Source organism: Podarcis raffonei, chromosome 8 (assembly GCF_027172205.1).
Source record: "Podarcis raffonei isolate rPodRaf1 chromosome 8, rPodRaf1.pri, whole genome shotgun sequence".
NCBI classification, from domain to species: domain Eukaryota; kingdom Metazoa; phylum Chordata; class Lepidosauria; order Squamata; family Lacertidae; genus Podarcis; species Podarcis raffonei.
In genome coordinates this window covers 36,158,397-36,174,956 of record NC_070609.1, presented here as the reverse complement: position 1 = coordinate 36,174,956, position 16,560 = coordinate 36,158,397, and the positions used below count along the sequence as shown (strand labels likewise).

Here is a 16,560-nt window from a genome sequence, read left to right as displayed (position 1 = left end):
TCTACTCCCGCCCTGCCACTATACTATGTGAATCAAACCTTGGATCCTCTTAAGGGGAAAGTAAATTTTCCCCTCAGGGCCCATCTGTGCTTTTACAAGGGCCTGATCACCATTAAATCAGGATTTTGGACAGGAGATGCAGGGGCCAGTGTAGATGTCAGCATCCCCTGTTCCACTCCCTTAAAGTGCCCCTTCTTGGCAAGGCACTATGTTGGGACGGAGCAAACTCCCATGGAGGACTAGCCTTTGAAAGCTTCTGCCGTAATAAATTTGTCCGTCTTTTAAGGTGCCGCAAGACTCTGTTATTTTTCCACCCTGTTAGGTTTCCTGCATGATTGGCGGGAGCCTCTGAGCGACTGTGTGTCTCTGTGTGTGGAGGAAGTGAGCTCACGCCAATTACATCACTCGGCAATGATGGAAATATAAACCTCACATTTGCTATAAAACTGTTATCACGGGCCATTATTGCTTAATTTTTAACCATTGTTTTAGGCTCATCTCCAAGAACCATATTAGCCGTAAAGCCAAACGAGCTTCGGTGAGCCTGGTAATTGCAAGCAATGATGTTTTATTCATGGAGCAACTCATGGAAAAGATCCTTTGTGCACACACAGAAGTGGGGGGAGAAAGAGGGGATTTGATTTTGTCAGAACATTGATCGAAAGGCTGTCTAATGGAGACCCCTGTTCCCCCCCCCAAAAAAGCAGATCTAAGAAGGGTGCTGCTAGATGAATGCAGAGGGCACCCAAATGCTTTTTCTTCACCAGAGACCTTTCTGTCCAAGGGGTGCAGGAGATGATGTTCGACTTGGAAGAAGATACTTGCCAGATGAAGCAAAATGGGGTGAACTGCTCATCTTCTCCATTCTACAGCTTCTACTGCCCCAGGTGCTTAACTAAATACCACACCTAGAGAGGGATCATAGAATTGTAGAGCTGGAAGGGACCCCAGGTCATCTGGACCAACCCCCGCAATGCAGGAATCACAGCTGAAACATCCCTGACAAATGGCCATACAAGCTCCACTCCACTGTCAAACAGCTCTTATTGCCACAAAGTTCTTCCTAATGTGTCAAGATGAGAAAGGGCAAGGATTAGGTTGCATGTGCCAATGACCTGAAGTGGTCCCCTCCATTAGGGCAAATTGCTCAGAGTTGCAAAGCAAACTCCGAGGCTGGGGTTTTATGAGGTCTGGTGGTGTCTCATAATTGGCCCTCAAGGTCGGCTGACAGCATTGAGTCAGGCGGAGAGGCTTGTTTGGCAGCCTGCAGCAGCCAAATGACGCCATTGAGGGACACAGTCCAGCCTCCTTGTGAAAAAAACATAGTCCTGGGGCTCCATGGAAGTTCTGGGGTCTAGTTGCTGGGAACCCTGCTTTGAGAGATGGCAACACATGCACACGCACACCCTTTTATTCTCCAATATCCAACTCTCCCACTGAACTACACCTCGTACAGGCATTTAGTATAAACTCTGTTTTATTATTACAAAAGGTTGACTGAACGGTTGCCGTGCTGTTTGTAAATGATACCTGTCAGAGGCAGCTGTGGCCCCCTGAGCCTCGCCCGGCCCCCTCTCATCACATCGGTATCAGCTCAGTTAAATGAAGGGCCACTCACACTCTGCACCAAACAAATCCAAATTCTGCATTAAGGATGTCCGATTTAGAAACCCAAACCCACCAGCCTGAATTCCTAATGCAAACCACGGGCAGTTCCATGCACTTGATCGTTGGATTCTAGGAGTCAGCGTTGCAACCACAAAGTATTTGGAATTCTCGAGCATGGGATGAGGGAACACAGGAAGGGTCCAGAGATTTACAGGCTGGGAAGGAGGGAGCCAAGAAATGGGACCCATACAGCTAAAGCCCAGTCCCACAAGTCCCCCTCAGTCCTTTTCTGCTCTGAGTTTGCCAAATGCAGCCCCAAGAGTTTGTTTAAAGGGTAGGTGGGGGAACAGATGGAGTTACATGGGAAATTTGACACCAGATGTCAAATTCCACGAAGGCATTACTATCCAGCAGGTCTCCAGGCCTAGAAGCTGAGATGGTCCCCACCCCTTTCAGAATTGCAGAGAAGGCAAAATTTCAGCAGGTGGGGGGGTGAGCAGGCTCCCCCATTATTGCAGTCCACAATGCTATGGCAAGGGGCCTGCAGAACCTGTGAGTTACCAGGCTGAGCACATCCCATCAGCCCATGTGTGGACACCCACCAGGGGCTCCATGTACTCCTGGTTCTGATACACAAACGGGTGGGTTGTCAAGCATCTCCCTGACCATCACACATGACTGATGGATGGTCTTCCGTTGGGTTGTGCTACCTTTTATAAGCAACCTTCTCACGATTTGAACTCAGAAAAACACAAGAAGTGCCTGCTTTATTGGGTCATCTAGTCTGGTTCTCACAGTGGCCAACCAGATGCCTGAGTGGTAAACTCGAAAGCGGGGACCTGAGCACATGAGCCCTCTCCCCTCCTGTGGTTCCCAGTAACTGGCATTCAGAAGTATTGCTGCATCCAACCGTGGAGGCAGAGCATAGCCATTGATAGCCATCTCCTCCACCAATTTGTCTAATCCTCTTTTAAAGCCAACCAAGTTGGTGGCCATCACTGCATTTCCTGTGGGAGCAAGTTGCATAGTTTAACTCCACATTCCCAGGAGCAGAATGCACATGAACTGGCAGAGGGCATTAGGCAGGAACTACTCAGAAATAGGGTGAGGGGCTGTTACTGCAATACTAATATTAATTAGCCTTCATATAGAGCTTTCAAGTCCTAAAAAGAGCTTCACATATACAGTGGTACCTCAGGTTACAGACACTTCAGGTTACAGATGCTTCAGGTTACAGACTCCACTAACCCAGAAATAGTACCTCAGGTTAAGAACTTTGCTTCAGGATGAGAACAGAAATCGTGCTCCAGCGACGCAGCAGCAGCGGGAGGCCCCATTAGCTAAAGTGGTACCTCAGGTTAAGAACAGTTTCAGGTTAAGAACGGACCTCCGGAATGAATTAAGTTCTTAACCAGAGGTACCACTGTATTATCTCACAATCCTTGCAACCCCAAAAGGCATGTGAGTGTTATCATCTCCATATTGTAGTTGTTGCATAGAATAAGAGAATTGGAAGCCTGCAGGTTTGTGGTAGAGGTTGTTGTAAATTTGGACTGGGGACCTTCCATGGCTATCTCAAGTTTTATAATACAAATCATATACAAATACATAAACACACGCACACACGTACACACACGGCAGTCTGAGAGGATGAGATGCAACTTCAGGGGTGTCTCTCCCTATACCATCGGTCTCTTCCATCACCTTCCCACTAGATCTTTTATTCAATCATCAGTTCAACTCCTGAGACATGGAAGAACCAGTTTGGCGGATGGACCTAAGAGATTTCAACAATGAGATTCCTCCCTCCAATGTGTTGATTCCCCGCTCTGTATCACTCATTATATCCATCTATCTGGGTTGAGGTCAGAGGTATTGTGGTTAACTTCCAGAGGAGTGCTGTGTTTGCGGAAACCGTGTCGGTCAGCTGTGGAGAGGCATTAGCTGGACAGGAATTAAGGTCAGAGCAATGGAAGGGTTTGAACAAAAATCTAGTCCAATCCTCTGCAATGAAGGATTCTTTTGCCCAATGTGGGGCTTGAACCCACAGCCCGGAGATTAAGAGTCTCATGCTCTACTGACTGAGCTATCCCTCAGGTCTAGATGATTCTTGCTTTTTTTTAAAGTATCAGCAATGATTTATGGACTGGAGCTGTAGAGAAAGCGAGCCTTCCATAAAGTTTAGCAACTCCCTCCATGAAATCTCCCCAGGGCCTCTATTTAGCCCCCATCCTAGTCACCAAACCTTCTTGCTGTGGAGACCAGAACATGGAGGCCTGGCTTCCCCTTTCCCAAAGTCTTCCTCACAGCTTCACATTCGTTCTCCCTGGGGTTGGCAAAAGAAGAGGCCAAAGACCGTTCTGCCGCTCCAGTCCCTTGTCCTAAGCCCACAGGCCATGCCCAGCTCCACCAGCATCTGGTGTCTCTGTCATAGCCTGGAGTGTCTCTCCAGTGGCAGCTGCTAAGGAACTTGGATCTGCAGGTCTTCGTCTTCATCCAGGTCGCTGTTGCCATCGCCAGGGTTGTCAGGGCCAAAGCGTGAACCGCGAATCTTCCCAAAAAGGGGGATGTTCTGCTGACGGCGAAGCCTGTCCCAGGAGAAACGAGATTTTTGGCTATTATTATTAAACAATGATTATTATTATTATTGGTGGTCGTGTTGCATTTGTGTCCTTCATTCCCATCACCTAGTGGCCTTCAATGTGATACAGTCAATAAAACAGAACAGCGACAGCATATTTCAGCTATCAAATGCTGGGGTAAACAGGAATGTTTGAAGATAGCCCTATATGGGCTATTGGGCCATGGATCCCTTGCACTGGTGCTATGCTGCAACCATGTTCATGGTATGCGCTCCCAGGGGGAGCCCTCTGTGCATGCTTCTCTATTCCACAGTATATATACATGTGCAGGATGACCCTTGCCTAGGAATGTAACATCATCTTTGTTCTGAATTTAAGGTACGTTCCCAAAGAGGAATTCTGTGTAACTCAACAGCTTGATTCAAGGAGGTTTGAACTGTAACTGGTCCAACAAGTACCTTTTTTTAAGCTCCCAGGGAATAAACCTTGGTCTGCCCTATACAATGAATGAAGTGGCAGAACGGGTGGCACTGTGGGTTAAACCACAGAGCCTAGGACTTGCCGATCAGAAGGTTGGCGGTTGGAATCCCCGCGACGGGGTGAGCTCCCGTTGCTCGGTCCCTGCTCCTGCCAACCTAGCAGTTTGAAAGCACGTCAAAGTGCAAGCAGATAAATAGGTACCGCTCCAGCGGGAAGGTAAACGGCGTTTCCGTGTGCTGCTCTGGTTCACCAGAAGCTGCTTAGTCATGCTGGCTGCATGACCCAGAAGCTGTACGCCGGCTCCCTCTGCCAGTAAAGAGAGATGAGCACCGCAACCCCAGAGTCGGTCACGACTGGACCTAATGGTCAGGGGTCCCTTTACCTTTACCTTACAACAGATTGCATCGCTTTGAACTACAAGTAGGGGAATCACATTTTTAATGCTCCCCCGTTAAAAATCCTCTGCAAGTAGCAAAACAGTATAGCTGGCAAAAGGCCAGGATAGAACCATTCCTGTTGTGCTCATTTTTGATTTGCAGGGCATTTTTAATATAAAAGAACACTGTACATAGTATAGAAATATGTGAGCCCTGCCCCCTCACCCCCTGCAGTCTGAAGTGGTAGCACACATTTGACTTCTTTTTCCTGCATGTGCAGATCAGCTCCCATGCCGGCAGATGGAAGCTGCAGTCCAAAATATCTGGAGGGCAGCAGGTTAAGAACACAAGTCGAGCCTGCTGGATCAGGCCCACCTAGCTCAGAATCCTGTTTGCACAGTGGCCAACCAGGTGCCCCATTGGGACACCTGCAAGTAGGACCCAAGCGTGAGAGCAACTCTCTCCTCCTGTGATTCCCAGCAAACTGTGGTCAGAGGCATTCAGAGACTGGGGAAGGCTGTGGAGGAGACTGAATAATTCATCCATTTCCAACCCCTCCTTTTGTTTTAGCTTAGATATTCAGCAAGAAACTAACCTTTCCCATTAAGGTCTATGAGATATAAATAAATCTATTCCCCCACCCCCAGCTACTGCTTCATGTTTAAACTTCATCCAGCTAAGTGGGTGTTACATGCTGATAAAGGCAGATCTGGACAGACTGTCCCTCAGTGGCTCCAAGCAGCACTTAATAGACTTTTGATTAAAGCAAGCAAAGTTCACTCGAAACCCTTTTCAGATTCAGGGTGCTTAACCAACAGCACATTATTGTCTGGAAGTTTTTATCAAGGAGTGGGAAGGCAAACACGGGGGCCTGCGGGCTGAACTACAACATCTAACACCCCCGTATTCAGTAGTCCAATAATACGCTAATAATATAAACACCACCAGCAATTACTTGTCTCACGTAATTAGGGCTTTATGTGAGAATTGTTTATATTTGTACAATTCTTATTCTTTGTGTCTGCGTAGAAGAGAACTGTGACCCTTCCCATTTTACAACACAATAGGGAAAGAAAACCTCTCTGTTAGAACTGTTGCTAATCCTGCACCCGCCTTCCCCCTCCAAAAAAACCCCTTCATGGCTGTTTAATGCTGGTGGTGTGGTAGGTTGTAAACCAAAGAGAAGCAATTACCCAGATGTCCTTTTTAGACAGATGAGACAGTGGTGGAGGAAAGACTGGTGTTAACAAGTGGGTATTAAGGACACATTAGGTGCAGCACCTGTGTATATACAGTGAATCTGGGGAGGTTCACGAAAGGTAGTGTGGTGAGTTATGAATCAGGGAGCCCCTTGTTCAAATTCTGCCTCTGCCACGAATTCACTGGGTAGCTCTGGGCAGGTTGCCTTCCCTCTGTCTTCGGCTGTAATCCAAAACCTCTTTGTGCTGGTCTGGTGTTGGATTGGGTAGATGTGCCCCTCTAGCCAGTCCTGCCACCCTCTGCCAATGTGGAATTTCCTGTTCCAGACACTGAATGTTCAGGATCCTGCCTGGCAGCAGCCTGTGGAGATCCCCAAACCTGGCTGTTGTAGACGAGGGTATAGGCTTGTGCCTTTGCAGCTGAGGATTCACCTGCCCTACACATGGTATCGGATGAGTGACAGGTAGTCATGGCCATGGGGCTGGGAAACAGCCTTGTGGGCCAGATTAGAAGCTTGGTGAGGCCTAATTTGCCCGCAGGCCAGAGGGCCCCCGTGCCTGCTGTATAACCTAGGTCAAATTGCATGACAGTAGAGTTTTAAAAATAGGAATCAAGAGTCTTGAAGGAAACATAGAGGTCTTTAAGATGCATCTAAAACTCACGCCTGCCTCTGCCCCTCGAACCACCCAGGGGAGGGCATTCCTAAGGGGCCAGTGGTGGTGCTACCACTGAGAAGGCCCACTAACAACCAGCGGATTTTAAACCACCATCTGGTCTGCACTTGGGGAGACACTACCTGTATTGGGTATCCCAGTTTCAAACTGCTTAGGGCTTTTCATGTCAACAGGAAGGCCTTGAGCCTGGCTTGGGAGCTAAGAGGCAGGCAGACTCATGACACCGCAGAGGGGTCCCAAGGCTCTGCTTTGGTGGGAGCGCGGAAAATGTTTGCTGCTATGAGCAATTGCTGGGACTGGTTTTGGAGGAGCCCACAGCTCCCGGAGACTGTAGCCGGTTCCTAGACAGCAGAGCAGCGCCTCAGCCCCTCTGCTCCCTTCATAGGGGGCCTTGTTACCCTTCAGCCTCGCCAGTGAGGCATTCTCGGCACTGTCAGCTCCCTGATCATCCCAGCATTAAATTCCACCCATGGAAATTTATGTGCTGGATTTCCCATCTGAAGCCACGCAGGAGCTCGCAAGGAGGACGCCGCTCCGATAATTCTCTAGGTGCGGCAGCCTCTGACTCCAGTTGCTTTTTACTGGAAAAAGGCATGAATTATTTAAGGAAAGAGGGTGGTGGGCTCAGCGAGGGAGGGGGAGGGAAGGCTCCATTATTCTCGTATGATTTAATGCCAACCTCCCCAATAAAAAGGAGGAGATAAAAATCATCGCTTTCTTTCCTTTCTTTCTTTTAGAGCTCAGCTGCCTCCTCAAAAGCTCTTTGGATCGAGCAGAATCGATTTGTCTGGCAGGCAACCCAGTGTTTTATTGCTAGAGAAACATGCATGCATTTTATTTTTTTAAAAAAACTTTTTAAAGGCAATAAAATGAAAGTATCTCTTAAAGGTGCTTCACTTAGCATGCCATGGGCCCTCTGACCCTCATCCTTCCATGTTTCTAGATCTCCTTGAGGAAGTGGGTGGCGCCCTTGAGACCCCTTTCTCTCCCTCTTGCTGTTCATCATTCCCACGCAAGGCCCTCCACGCCCTCTAGTGGAAGAGGAGAGCATGTGCAAGGGGCCTCTGCCACTCACCTTCCGACTCCTGCTGGTCCAATGTTTCCAGTTCCTTGGCAACATTCCACTCTTGTAAACTTCTATCAAGTTTCCTTCATTGCCTAACCTCTTGAGGGAAGGAGCTCCAACTCTTTGATCATTTATTGTATCTCCCCTTGCTCTACCTAACCCATTTTTTAAAAAAGAACTTGTTGAGAACCCCACAGATTCCATACCATCCAACTTTTTCTAACGCAAAACTGGGTCTTCCGGGATGTGCTCCTGGGTGAGTCACTTGACCCGGATCTCACTCTCATTTTCCCACCCCCAAAGCACTTTGTGGGGGGGGGGCAAGATCTCTCGCAGCCCTGGAAAAAGCACTTTTTCGGGGCAAGAGCACAGTGTGAGATCACGCTCTCAGCCTAACCTACCTCACAGGGTTGAAACGGCTGCCGAGATCTTGCATGAAAAAATGGGCTGTCCTGTTCCCCCCCAGGGCACTTGGAAGGAATGAGATCCCTGCAATTCAGAAGACAGGAGCTCATTTTGGCCTTTGTAAGAGATGACACAACCTTGATGGCAGAAAGTGAGGAGGAAATAAAGAACCTTTTAATGAGGGTGAAAGGGGAGAGTGCAAAATATGGACTGAAGCTCAACATCAAAAAAACGAAGATCATGGCCACTGGTCCCATCACCTCCTGGCAAATAGAAAGGGAAGAAATGGAGGCAGTGAGAGGTTCTACTTTCTTGGGCTCCATGATCACTGCAGATGGTGACAGCAGCCACGAAATTAAAAGATGCCTGCTTCTTGGGAGAAAAGCAATGACAAACCTAGACAGCATCTTAAAAAGCAGAGATACCACCTTGCTGACCAAGGTCCGTACAGTTAAAGCTATGTTTTCCCAGTAGTGATGTATGGAAGTGAGAGCTGGACCATAAAGAAGGCTGATCACCGAAGAATTGATGCTTTTGAATTATAGTGCTGGAGGAGACTCTTGAGAGTCCCATGGACTGCAAGAAGATCAAACCTATCCATTCTTAAAGAAATCAACCCTGAGTGCTCACTGGAAGGACAGATCGTGAAGCTGAGGCTCCAATACTTTGGCCACCTCATGAGAAGAGAAGACTCCCTGGAAAAGACCCTGATGTTGGGAAAGATGGAGGGCACAAGAAGAAGGGGACGACAGAGGACGAGATGGTTGGATAGTGTTCTCAAAGCTACCAGCATGAGTTTGACCAAACTGCGGGAGGCAGTGGAAGAAAGGAGTGCCTGGCGTGCTCTGGCCCATGGGGTCATGAAGAGTCGGACACGACTAAACGACTAAACAACAACAACAACAAAGAAAACCTGCAGGATCAGGCCAAAGGGTCCCTGAGCGTCATCTTGTCTAATTCACTCTGCTCCCTCCTCTCCCTCTGACCACTCGTCCTTGTCCCCCCCTGGGCTCTGAGCCTTCTTCCCTTGGAGTTTCCTCAGCTGGTTCTTCCCACCATTCCTCTGCGTCCAACCAGTCTATGATTTCTTCTATGCAAAGTAAAACTGATGAGCAATCATAGAATCATAGAATCATAGAATCATAGAATCATAGAGTTGGAAGAGACCACAAGGGCCATCGAGTCCAACCCCCTGCCAAGCAGGAAACACCATCAGAGCACTCCTGACATATGGTTGTCAAGCCTCTGCTTAAAGACCTCCAAAGAAGGAGACTCCACCACACTCCTTGGCAGCAAATTCCACTGTCGAACAGCTCTTACTGTCAGGAAGTTCTTCCTAATGTTTAGGTGGAATCTTCTTTCTTGTAGTTTGGATCCATTGCTCCGTGTCCGCTTCTCTGGAGCAGCAGAAAACAACCTTTCTCCCTCCTCTATGTGACATCCTTTTATATATTTGAACATGGCTATCATATCACCCCTTAACCTCCTCTTCTCCAGGCTAAACATGCCCAGCTCCCTTAGCCGTTCCTCATAAGGCATCGTTTCCAGGCCTTTGACCATTTTGGTTGCCCTCCTCTGGACACGTTCCAGTTTGTCAATGTCCTTCTTGAACTGTGGTGCCCAGAACTGGACACAGTACTCCAGGTGAGGTCTGACCAGAGCAGAATACAGTGGCACTATTACTTCCCTTGATCTAGATGCTATACTCCTATTGATGCAGCCCAGAATTGCATTGGCTTTTTTAGCTGCCGCGTCACACTGTTGGCTCATGTCAAGTTTGTGGTCAACCAAGACTCCTAGATCCTTTTCACATGTAGTGCTCTCAAGCCAGGTGTCACCCATCTTGTATTTGTGCCTCTCATTTTTTTTGCCCAAGTGCAATACTTTACATTTCTCCCTGTTAAAATTCATCTTGTTTGTTTTGGCCCAGTTCTCTAATCTGTCAAGGTCGTTTTGAATGCTGGGTCTGTGAGCAATGCTGGGTCTGTGAGCCCTTTACCAGTCTTGGGGGCACAGGATAATGCCCAAGTCTGCCAACCTCTGGAGCCAGCCCCAGACTTCCAGGCTGGCACCTGCAAACAAGCCCTGCTCACGTTTGTTCCCTCTTTTAAGTGGGGCGAAATACGAGCACCTGAAAATCAAGCGGCTTTCCCCTGCCTTTAGTCACGTATTTTTTGTTTCACAACCAGTGGCAGGGCTAAGCTGATTGCAGAAGCGGCTGCAGCTGTCATTGAGGGCGGTGGTGCCGGGGGAATGTTTTTAAGGGCACTGGGGAATTGGCACACCCTAGTATCCACAGGGAGATTGCAAGGGACCCCGGGGTTGGAACTGACTCAGTGCATTTGACAAGGCCCTAACCGCATGGGTTAAAGGATTGAGTTCCCCCCACATTTAACCTCCCAACCTGCCTCCAGCGAACATGACAGAGAGAAATGGGGCGAGGGTGACCGAAAGCCACCCTCCAGGCTCTGTAGCATCCATCACTGTTCTCTGCTGATCAGGCACGACATTCCTTCCCCCCTCCCACCCTCTCATCTGCAGCCCGCGGCTGACAGGTAAGCTGCTGAGAAACGGATGGCTGCAATTTGAAGAGTTCCCCTTGATGCTCTCCTCCAATTTATCAATGAGATCATTCTCCCACCTGGCTCCCCTCCCCACCCCCTTTCAACCCTTTGATGCAACCTTCCTTTCCTGGAAAGGACTCCCGCTTCTGCAAAGCCTCCAGGGAGACAACAGTTCGTCCAATTAGTCTTCGAACAGCGCTTAAGAGCTAACGCCCCAGCACTCACTCTCGTTTGCAGTCTAAATTAACCCACAGCTGATTTGCATGTTCTCTTGTGCTCGCAAACTACCAGGAGTTGGTTCAGGAGGATGTTTTTTTAAAAAAGGCAAAGATTTCAACTTCAGCGTCTGGTGGGGAAGGAAAACTAGGAACTGGAGGATGTGTGGAACAAATCCGGGAAGGGAGTTAAAAGGCAAAGGATGCTAGTCTGGTTGTTAAAGTTTCAGACTAGGATCTGGGTTCAAATCCCCACTCGGCCATGAAATTCACTGGGTTGCCTTGGGCCAGTCATGCGCTCTCAGCCTAACCTACCTCACAGGGTTGTTGTGAGGTTGAAATGCGTAGGAGGAGAACTGTGAGCTCTTTGGAGGAAAGAAGGTGGGATACAAATGTAAGTAATAATAATGCAGCCGTCTGCAACAGACTGTCCTTCAGATGCTTTGGACTGCAGCTCCCATCAACCCCAGCCAGCTGATGTAATCCAAAACATCTGGAGGGCACCTGGTTAGAGAAAGCTGTATAAAGCCATCAGAGGCAAGGAGAGAGCAGAGCTGAGACAGCCACGGATCCACTGGATCCTAAACTGATTCAGTGAGCAAGAGGTTGTATTGGGGTCTGCTTGGTGTGCCTGACGGAGGTTAGGATTGTACTTGCAGCCACCTAAAGCAGTTTGCTAATCCAGGAAGTCTGCGTTTCTGTTGTCCATTAATTCTGCCTTTATGGATCACCCTGTTTCCAGCCCTGGATTATGCAATCTGAACCACAGCATGCAACAAACAGAGAGCAAGCGCATCAGAGAGCAGAGAGAAAAGTGCAGGGAGAACAAATAGCCAAAGACCACTCAAGTAAGTGAGCCAAGCTAGATGCTGCAGAAGAAAGCCACCCCTGCCTCCAGGCACACAGGAGGAAGGCGCCACTCGATTTCTCTACCTTGGGCATACCCAAATGAAGAAGACGTGATGCATGTCCAGCAATAAATTATTTTGAATTGTCTCTGCAGCAGCTTCCTAAAGAGGCAAGCCTTTCTAAAACACTGAAAAGTGGCATGCCTCTTCAAGAGCTGCTGCAGAAAAAAACTCAAAAGAAAAACCGGCTGCGTACGCAGCACCTTTACTCGTTCACAGATGAATACTTTGGGTTTTGCAACCGGTTGTACCACCTGATGTCACAGTCATCAAACAACAAATGTGTATGTGTAAAATAAACAGCCCACCCTGCAAAAGCGGAAGACAACTTTGCAGGGATGGAATTTCATTCCCCCGCCCCAAATATTCTGCCTCTAAATACATCAATCCCCAAGTACTGTAGATCCACTGCTTGCTTTATCATGCCCGTCACATTGTTCCAGTCCCTTTTCCTCCATCCCTGAGCTCATCTCATCTCTCACCTTCCCTAGCCTGATCTTTGCTTCCCCCTACCTGGACTGCAGGTGCTCCAGCTGAACTTGGAGGTTCTCACTTTGCTCTGTTTGCTCATCAAGCGACCTCTGCAATTTCCGTGCCTGGTTGTGGGCCTCGTCAAGCTGCAGAGCAGACAGAAACACAAGACAAGTGAGGGCAGCAACCCAGCCGGGGAAGGTGGAGTTGAACCCTCACCACCAACACGCTACTTGCCTTATTGTCAGCCAGACAGCAGCAGCCAAGTCTTAAGTTGGATGCTAGAATCAGCAGCACACAAGCCATAGTGGTAATTTGCACACACCTTGTGTGCAGTTTGATCTTGCTCTGACACAGCTCTCGCTCCCAAAAAGGCAATCAGCTGTTTGGTTTTGAAATACTGCTTGCCTCTTCAGAAGCGGTAGCTTGTGCACAGGTAATTCAAATGAATTTTGGGCTCAACACACAGTGTCCTCTAACACAAGTACATTGTTTTTTGGGGGACTGGGTTCCGGGAAAGGTCCAATCCATCTTCACTTATCTCCATACCTTGCAACAAGGCCAGTACCAAGCAGAATGCAGAACCCCGCAGCCACGTCTGCCAGCCTGCCAGTTCCTTGATATCCTCCCCTCCCATCATCCTTGCAGTTCCAGGCAGCCAGCAAAAAGCAGAAGGGATTACCAAACTGCAAGGCTGTGTTTGGATTAGTTGTGGGTCACCAAGCTGTGCAAGCCCAGCTTGCGATAAAACAGCCATGCAGACAAATGGGCAATAGGAAAAGCCAAGATATTTTTTTTGACTCTTATATGACTTTTCACAATTGGGCATATATTGAGTCCGATCACTGGTATATTTTTGCTCTGGCTGGTAGCCCTAACCCTGAGATCTCAGACAGAGGAGCCTTCCCCAGCCATAGCTGGAGATGTCAGGGATTGAACCTGGGACCTTTCACATGCAAAAGCACATGCTCCACCACTGAGCCAAGCCCTTCTCCACACAGATCATGCAAAATGTGGCATACAAAGGCACATAACTGCATCATTTCGAAAGCTGTAATCCAGAACATCTGGAGGGGACACCCAGGCTGGGGAAGGATGATTTCTACCAATCCAGCTACTCAAATTGAGGGTAACCCTAAGCAAATCACTTCCCTGGGCTTGTGAGGTAATAGACATTATCTTAAAATATGCCAGGCTCCATAGGAATTTAGAGTTTCAAAAGCCATGCCCTGAATGGTACCCAGATTTGAGCAAGGAGGAACTGATGCAGCTGTGTTACTGTTGAAATCTGCAGGCCTGTCCAGATGAAACAGCCTGTGCTGTCATCATATAGGGACAACAGCAGGAGGAGAAGGTGGGTGGGGAGTTGAGTAGAAGCACAGAAGCAGGTCCAAAACAATCTTGGAATGGTGAGCACCTGTTCCCCAGAGTAGAAGAAGCTGCAGGGTCAGGGAAAGGGGACACAGTGTGGAAGGTGCAAAGGGTTACCTCGTCCTCCGCTTGGGCCAGCTCCTTCTTGAGCTCCTCAACTCGCAGGCGCAGCTTCTTCACCTCGCCCTCGTGCTGCTCCACCCGGCGGTTCGCGTGGGCCAGCTCGGCCATCTTCTCCTGGCACTGCTTCTTCAGCTTGGCATGGACATGCTTCAGATCTGCCAGTTCCTGTGGGAGGGAACGGCAGTGAGGGAGTACTCAACCTTCTCCGAGAAAGGAAGCCTGCTGCTTAGGGTGTGTTTTGCATGTGCTACAAAAAATAGCGCCACTTTGCCTAGTCCCCCACCCTGTATTTTAAAGGGAAAAGTAGTGGTTTCTACTCTTGTGCCACCTTCAAAGAGGATGTGCAATTTGTGTGTTTCATTCTTAAGGGTCTCTGAGCATCACCCCCCAAACTATCAGTATTTTGCAAGAGGAATTTAATTGCATACTGGAAATACGAGTTTGTTTTTGCAATTAGAGAAGTGATGAGGAAATGCATTAAAAAGCATGGGATAACCATCGATTGATTAGAAGAGGTGTAACCTTTCTGCAAACAAATTCAACCAAAAGTGCCAATATTGTATAGTGGTACCTCGGGTTACAAACGTTTCAGGTTACAGACGCTTTAGGTTACAGACTCCACTAACAAAGAAATAGTACCTTGGGTTAAGAACTTTGCTTCAGGATGAGAACAGAAATTGCACGGCTGCGGCGCAGCAGCAGCGGGAGCCCCCATTAGCTAAAGTGGTACCTCAGGTTAAGAACAGTTTCATGTTAAGAACGGACCTGCAGAACGAATTAAGTTCTTAACCCGAGGTACCACTGTATAAACCTCTGTGCAAGCTTTGTGAAATTAAATCTGGACAAATGCTCAATAAACAGGTCATCTGGAGGAGTCCTGAGTGTCTCTTACCAAGTTCCTATTCTGCACAGAAAACAACAACCAAAGTCTGTGGCAACTTAAAAGATGAACAGATTTAATGAGGCACCTGTTTATGCCACAAGACTCTTGTGTCAGCTTTTCTCCAGAGATGTTTAGGGTTGCAACTCCCATCGGTCTCATTCAGTGCTACGGATGGGAATTTTAGTGCAAAGCATCTCCGGAGGGCAGAGGCCTGGGGAAGGCTGCTCTATATTGTTTTTGCTGCAACAGAATAAGGCAGCAGCCCTGTGGAAATTACTTTGAATTGGTCTTCTATCTCTATCTCTGCAAATGGAAAGGGTTGGCTGCCCCCTGGTGTTGACTGTCAGAAAGCAACCTTTGATGCGCCTCTTAAAATAAACCCCATCAGCCTTCATAGAATCATAGAATTGTAGAGTTGGAAGGGACCACAAGGGTCATCTAGTCCAACCCCCCTGCAATGCAGGAATCTTTTTGTCAAGTGTGGGACTCGAATCCACAACTCTGAGATTAAGAGTCTCATGCTCTACTTGGCTTGGCCCCTCTGTGTTTCTGCCTGGCTGAAATATGTCTCCGAACTCCGATAATATTCTTCCTTGTCTGGATGGAGAACAGAAATGTGTGTGTGTGTGTGTGTGTAGAAGTACAAAACTCTTTAGAAAAAATACCTGGCATGGAGAAGGAAATAAAAACAGCGCAGTGAGCTGTCCAGCATGCTCAGGGGGCAGCAGAATACTGACTTGCGTGTGAAATAGAACGGATTGGAGTATCCTGGAAGAACACATAGCTGACGGGCTGGAACACAAGAACAGGAGAGCTCCCTGCTGCAGTGCTTTGGAGTGGGTCCCAGTTATTTATTTAGGAACGTCACAGCTGAGTAAAGCAGCAGTGAGATCAGCTTCTTGCAGTGTCCAAAGGTCAGCTTTGACAAGTGAGGTTCCCTGAGGTCTGAAATACCACCTTCCGCCCCCAGGGTGATCTGCCTCCCTTAAGCTTATGTCACCTTGTTCTTCTCAAACAGCTCCGCTTGGATGGTCTTGAAATCGGTGTCGAGGGCGCTCACCGTCTGCCTCCTCTTCCGGGCCAGAACCTCCTCCACATCCTCAATCTGCGCCCGCAGCTTCTTGTTCTCTCGCTCCAGATTAAGCTTCTCTGTCTCCAGGCGCTCGCGCTTGCCCCATTCCGCCGCGTTCTCGGCCTGGAGCCGCTCCATCTTTGGGGAAAGGAGGGTGTAAGGGGATCAGTCTTGCTGCTGGAAAGATGTCTGCGGGAACCAGCTTCCCCATTATTAAATTTGCTAGTCACTCTTTTTCTTTTTTCGCCATGGTGACACAATGAGACGCACAAAACGAACCAAACATACGTAACATTAAAACCAAGGAGAAAAATACATTAGAAAAATCCCACCCATTCTAAGAGGACATAGATAATTAAAAGCCAAAGGCCTGGTTAAAAAGGAATGTTTTCTCACGGTGCCTGAAGACATGTAACAATGGCGCCAAGAGAGACTTGCTGGACAGAGCATTCCACAAGCGGGAAGTCACCACTCAAAAGGCCCGTTCCTCATGTTGCCACCTTCCGGCCTTCTGTGGAGGGGGCACATGAAGAAGGGCTTCTTCAGATGACGACTGCAAGG

General features: G+C 48.3%; 1 protein-coding gene and 1 long non-coding RNA gene across 2 annotated transcripts in view; both read right to left on the bottom strand.

Moving 5' to 3' along the window:
* Positions 1 to 1,459: 1,459 nt before the first annotated feature.
* LOC128419015 (uncharacterized) lies at positions 1,460 to 3,169 on the bottom strand. The gene is made up of 2 exons (XR_008331797.1): positions 3,046 to 3,169; positions 1,460 to 2,801 (listed from the first exon to the last, which is right to left on the bottom strand). It is a non-coding gene; the product is annotated as an uncharacterized LOC128419015 (long non-coding RNA).
* Positions 3,170 to 3,308: 139 nt separating this feature from the next.
* The window catches only part of CCDC102A (coiled-coil domain containing 102A), a 34,972-nt gene continuing 21,720 nt past the window's right edge, over positions 3,309 to 16,560 (bottom strand). The window contains exons 6-9 of the mRNA XM_053399238.1: positions 15,928 to 16,137; positions 14,039 to 14,209; positions 12,593 to 12,696; positions 3,309 to 4,196 (exon numbers count right to left, since the gene is read on the bottom strand). Coding sequence (XP_053255213.1) covers positions 4,070 to 4,196; positions 12,593 to 12,696; positions 14,039 to 14,209; positions 15,928 to 16,137 — 612 coding nt within the window. The 3' untranslated portion in view covers positions 3,309 to 4,069. The remainder of the gene's footprint in view (positions 4,197 to 12,592; positions 12,697 to 14,038; positions 14,210 to 15,927; positions 16,138 to 16,560) is intronic.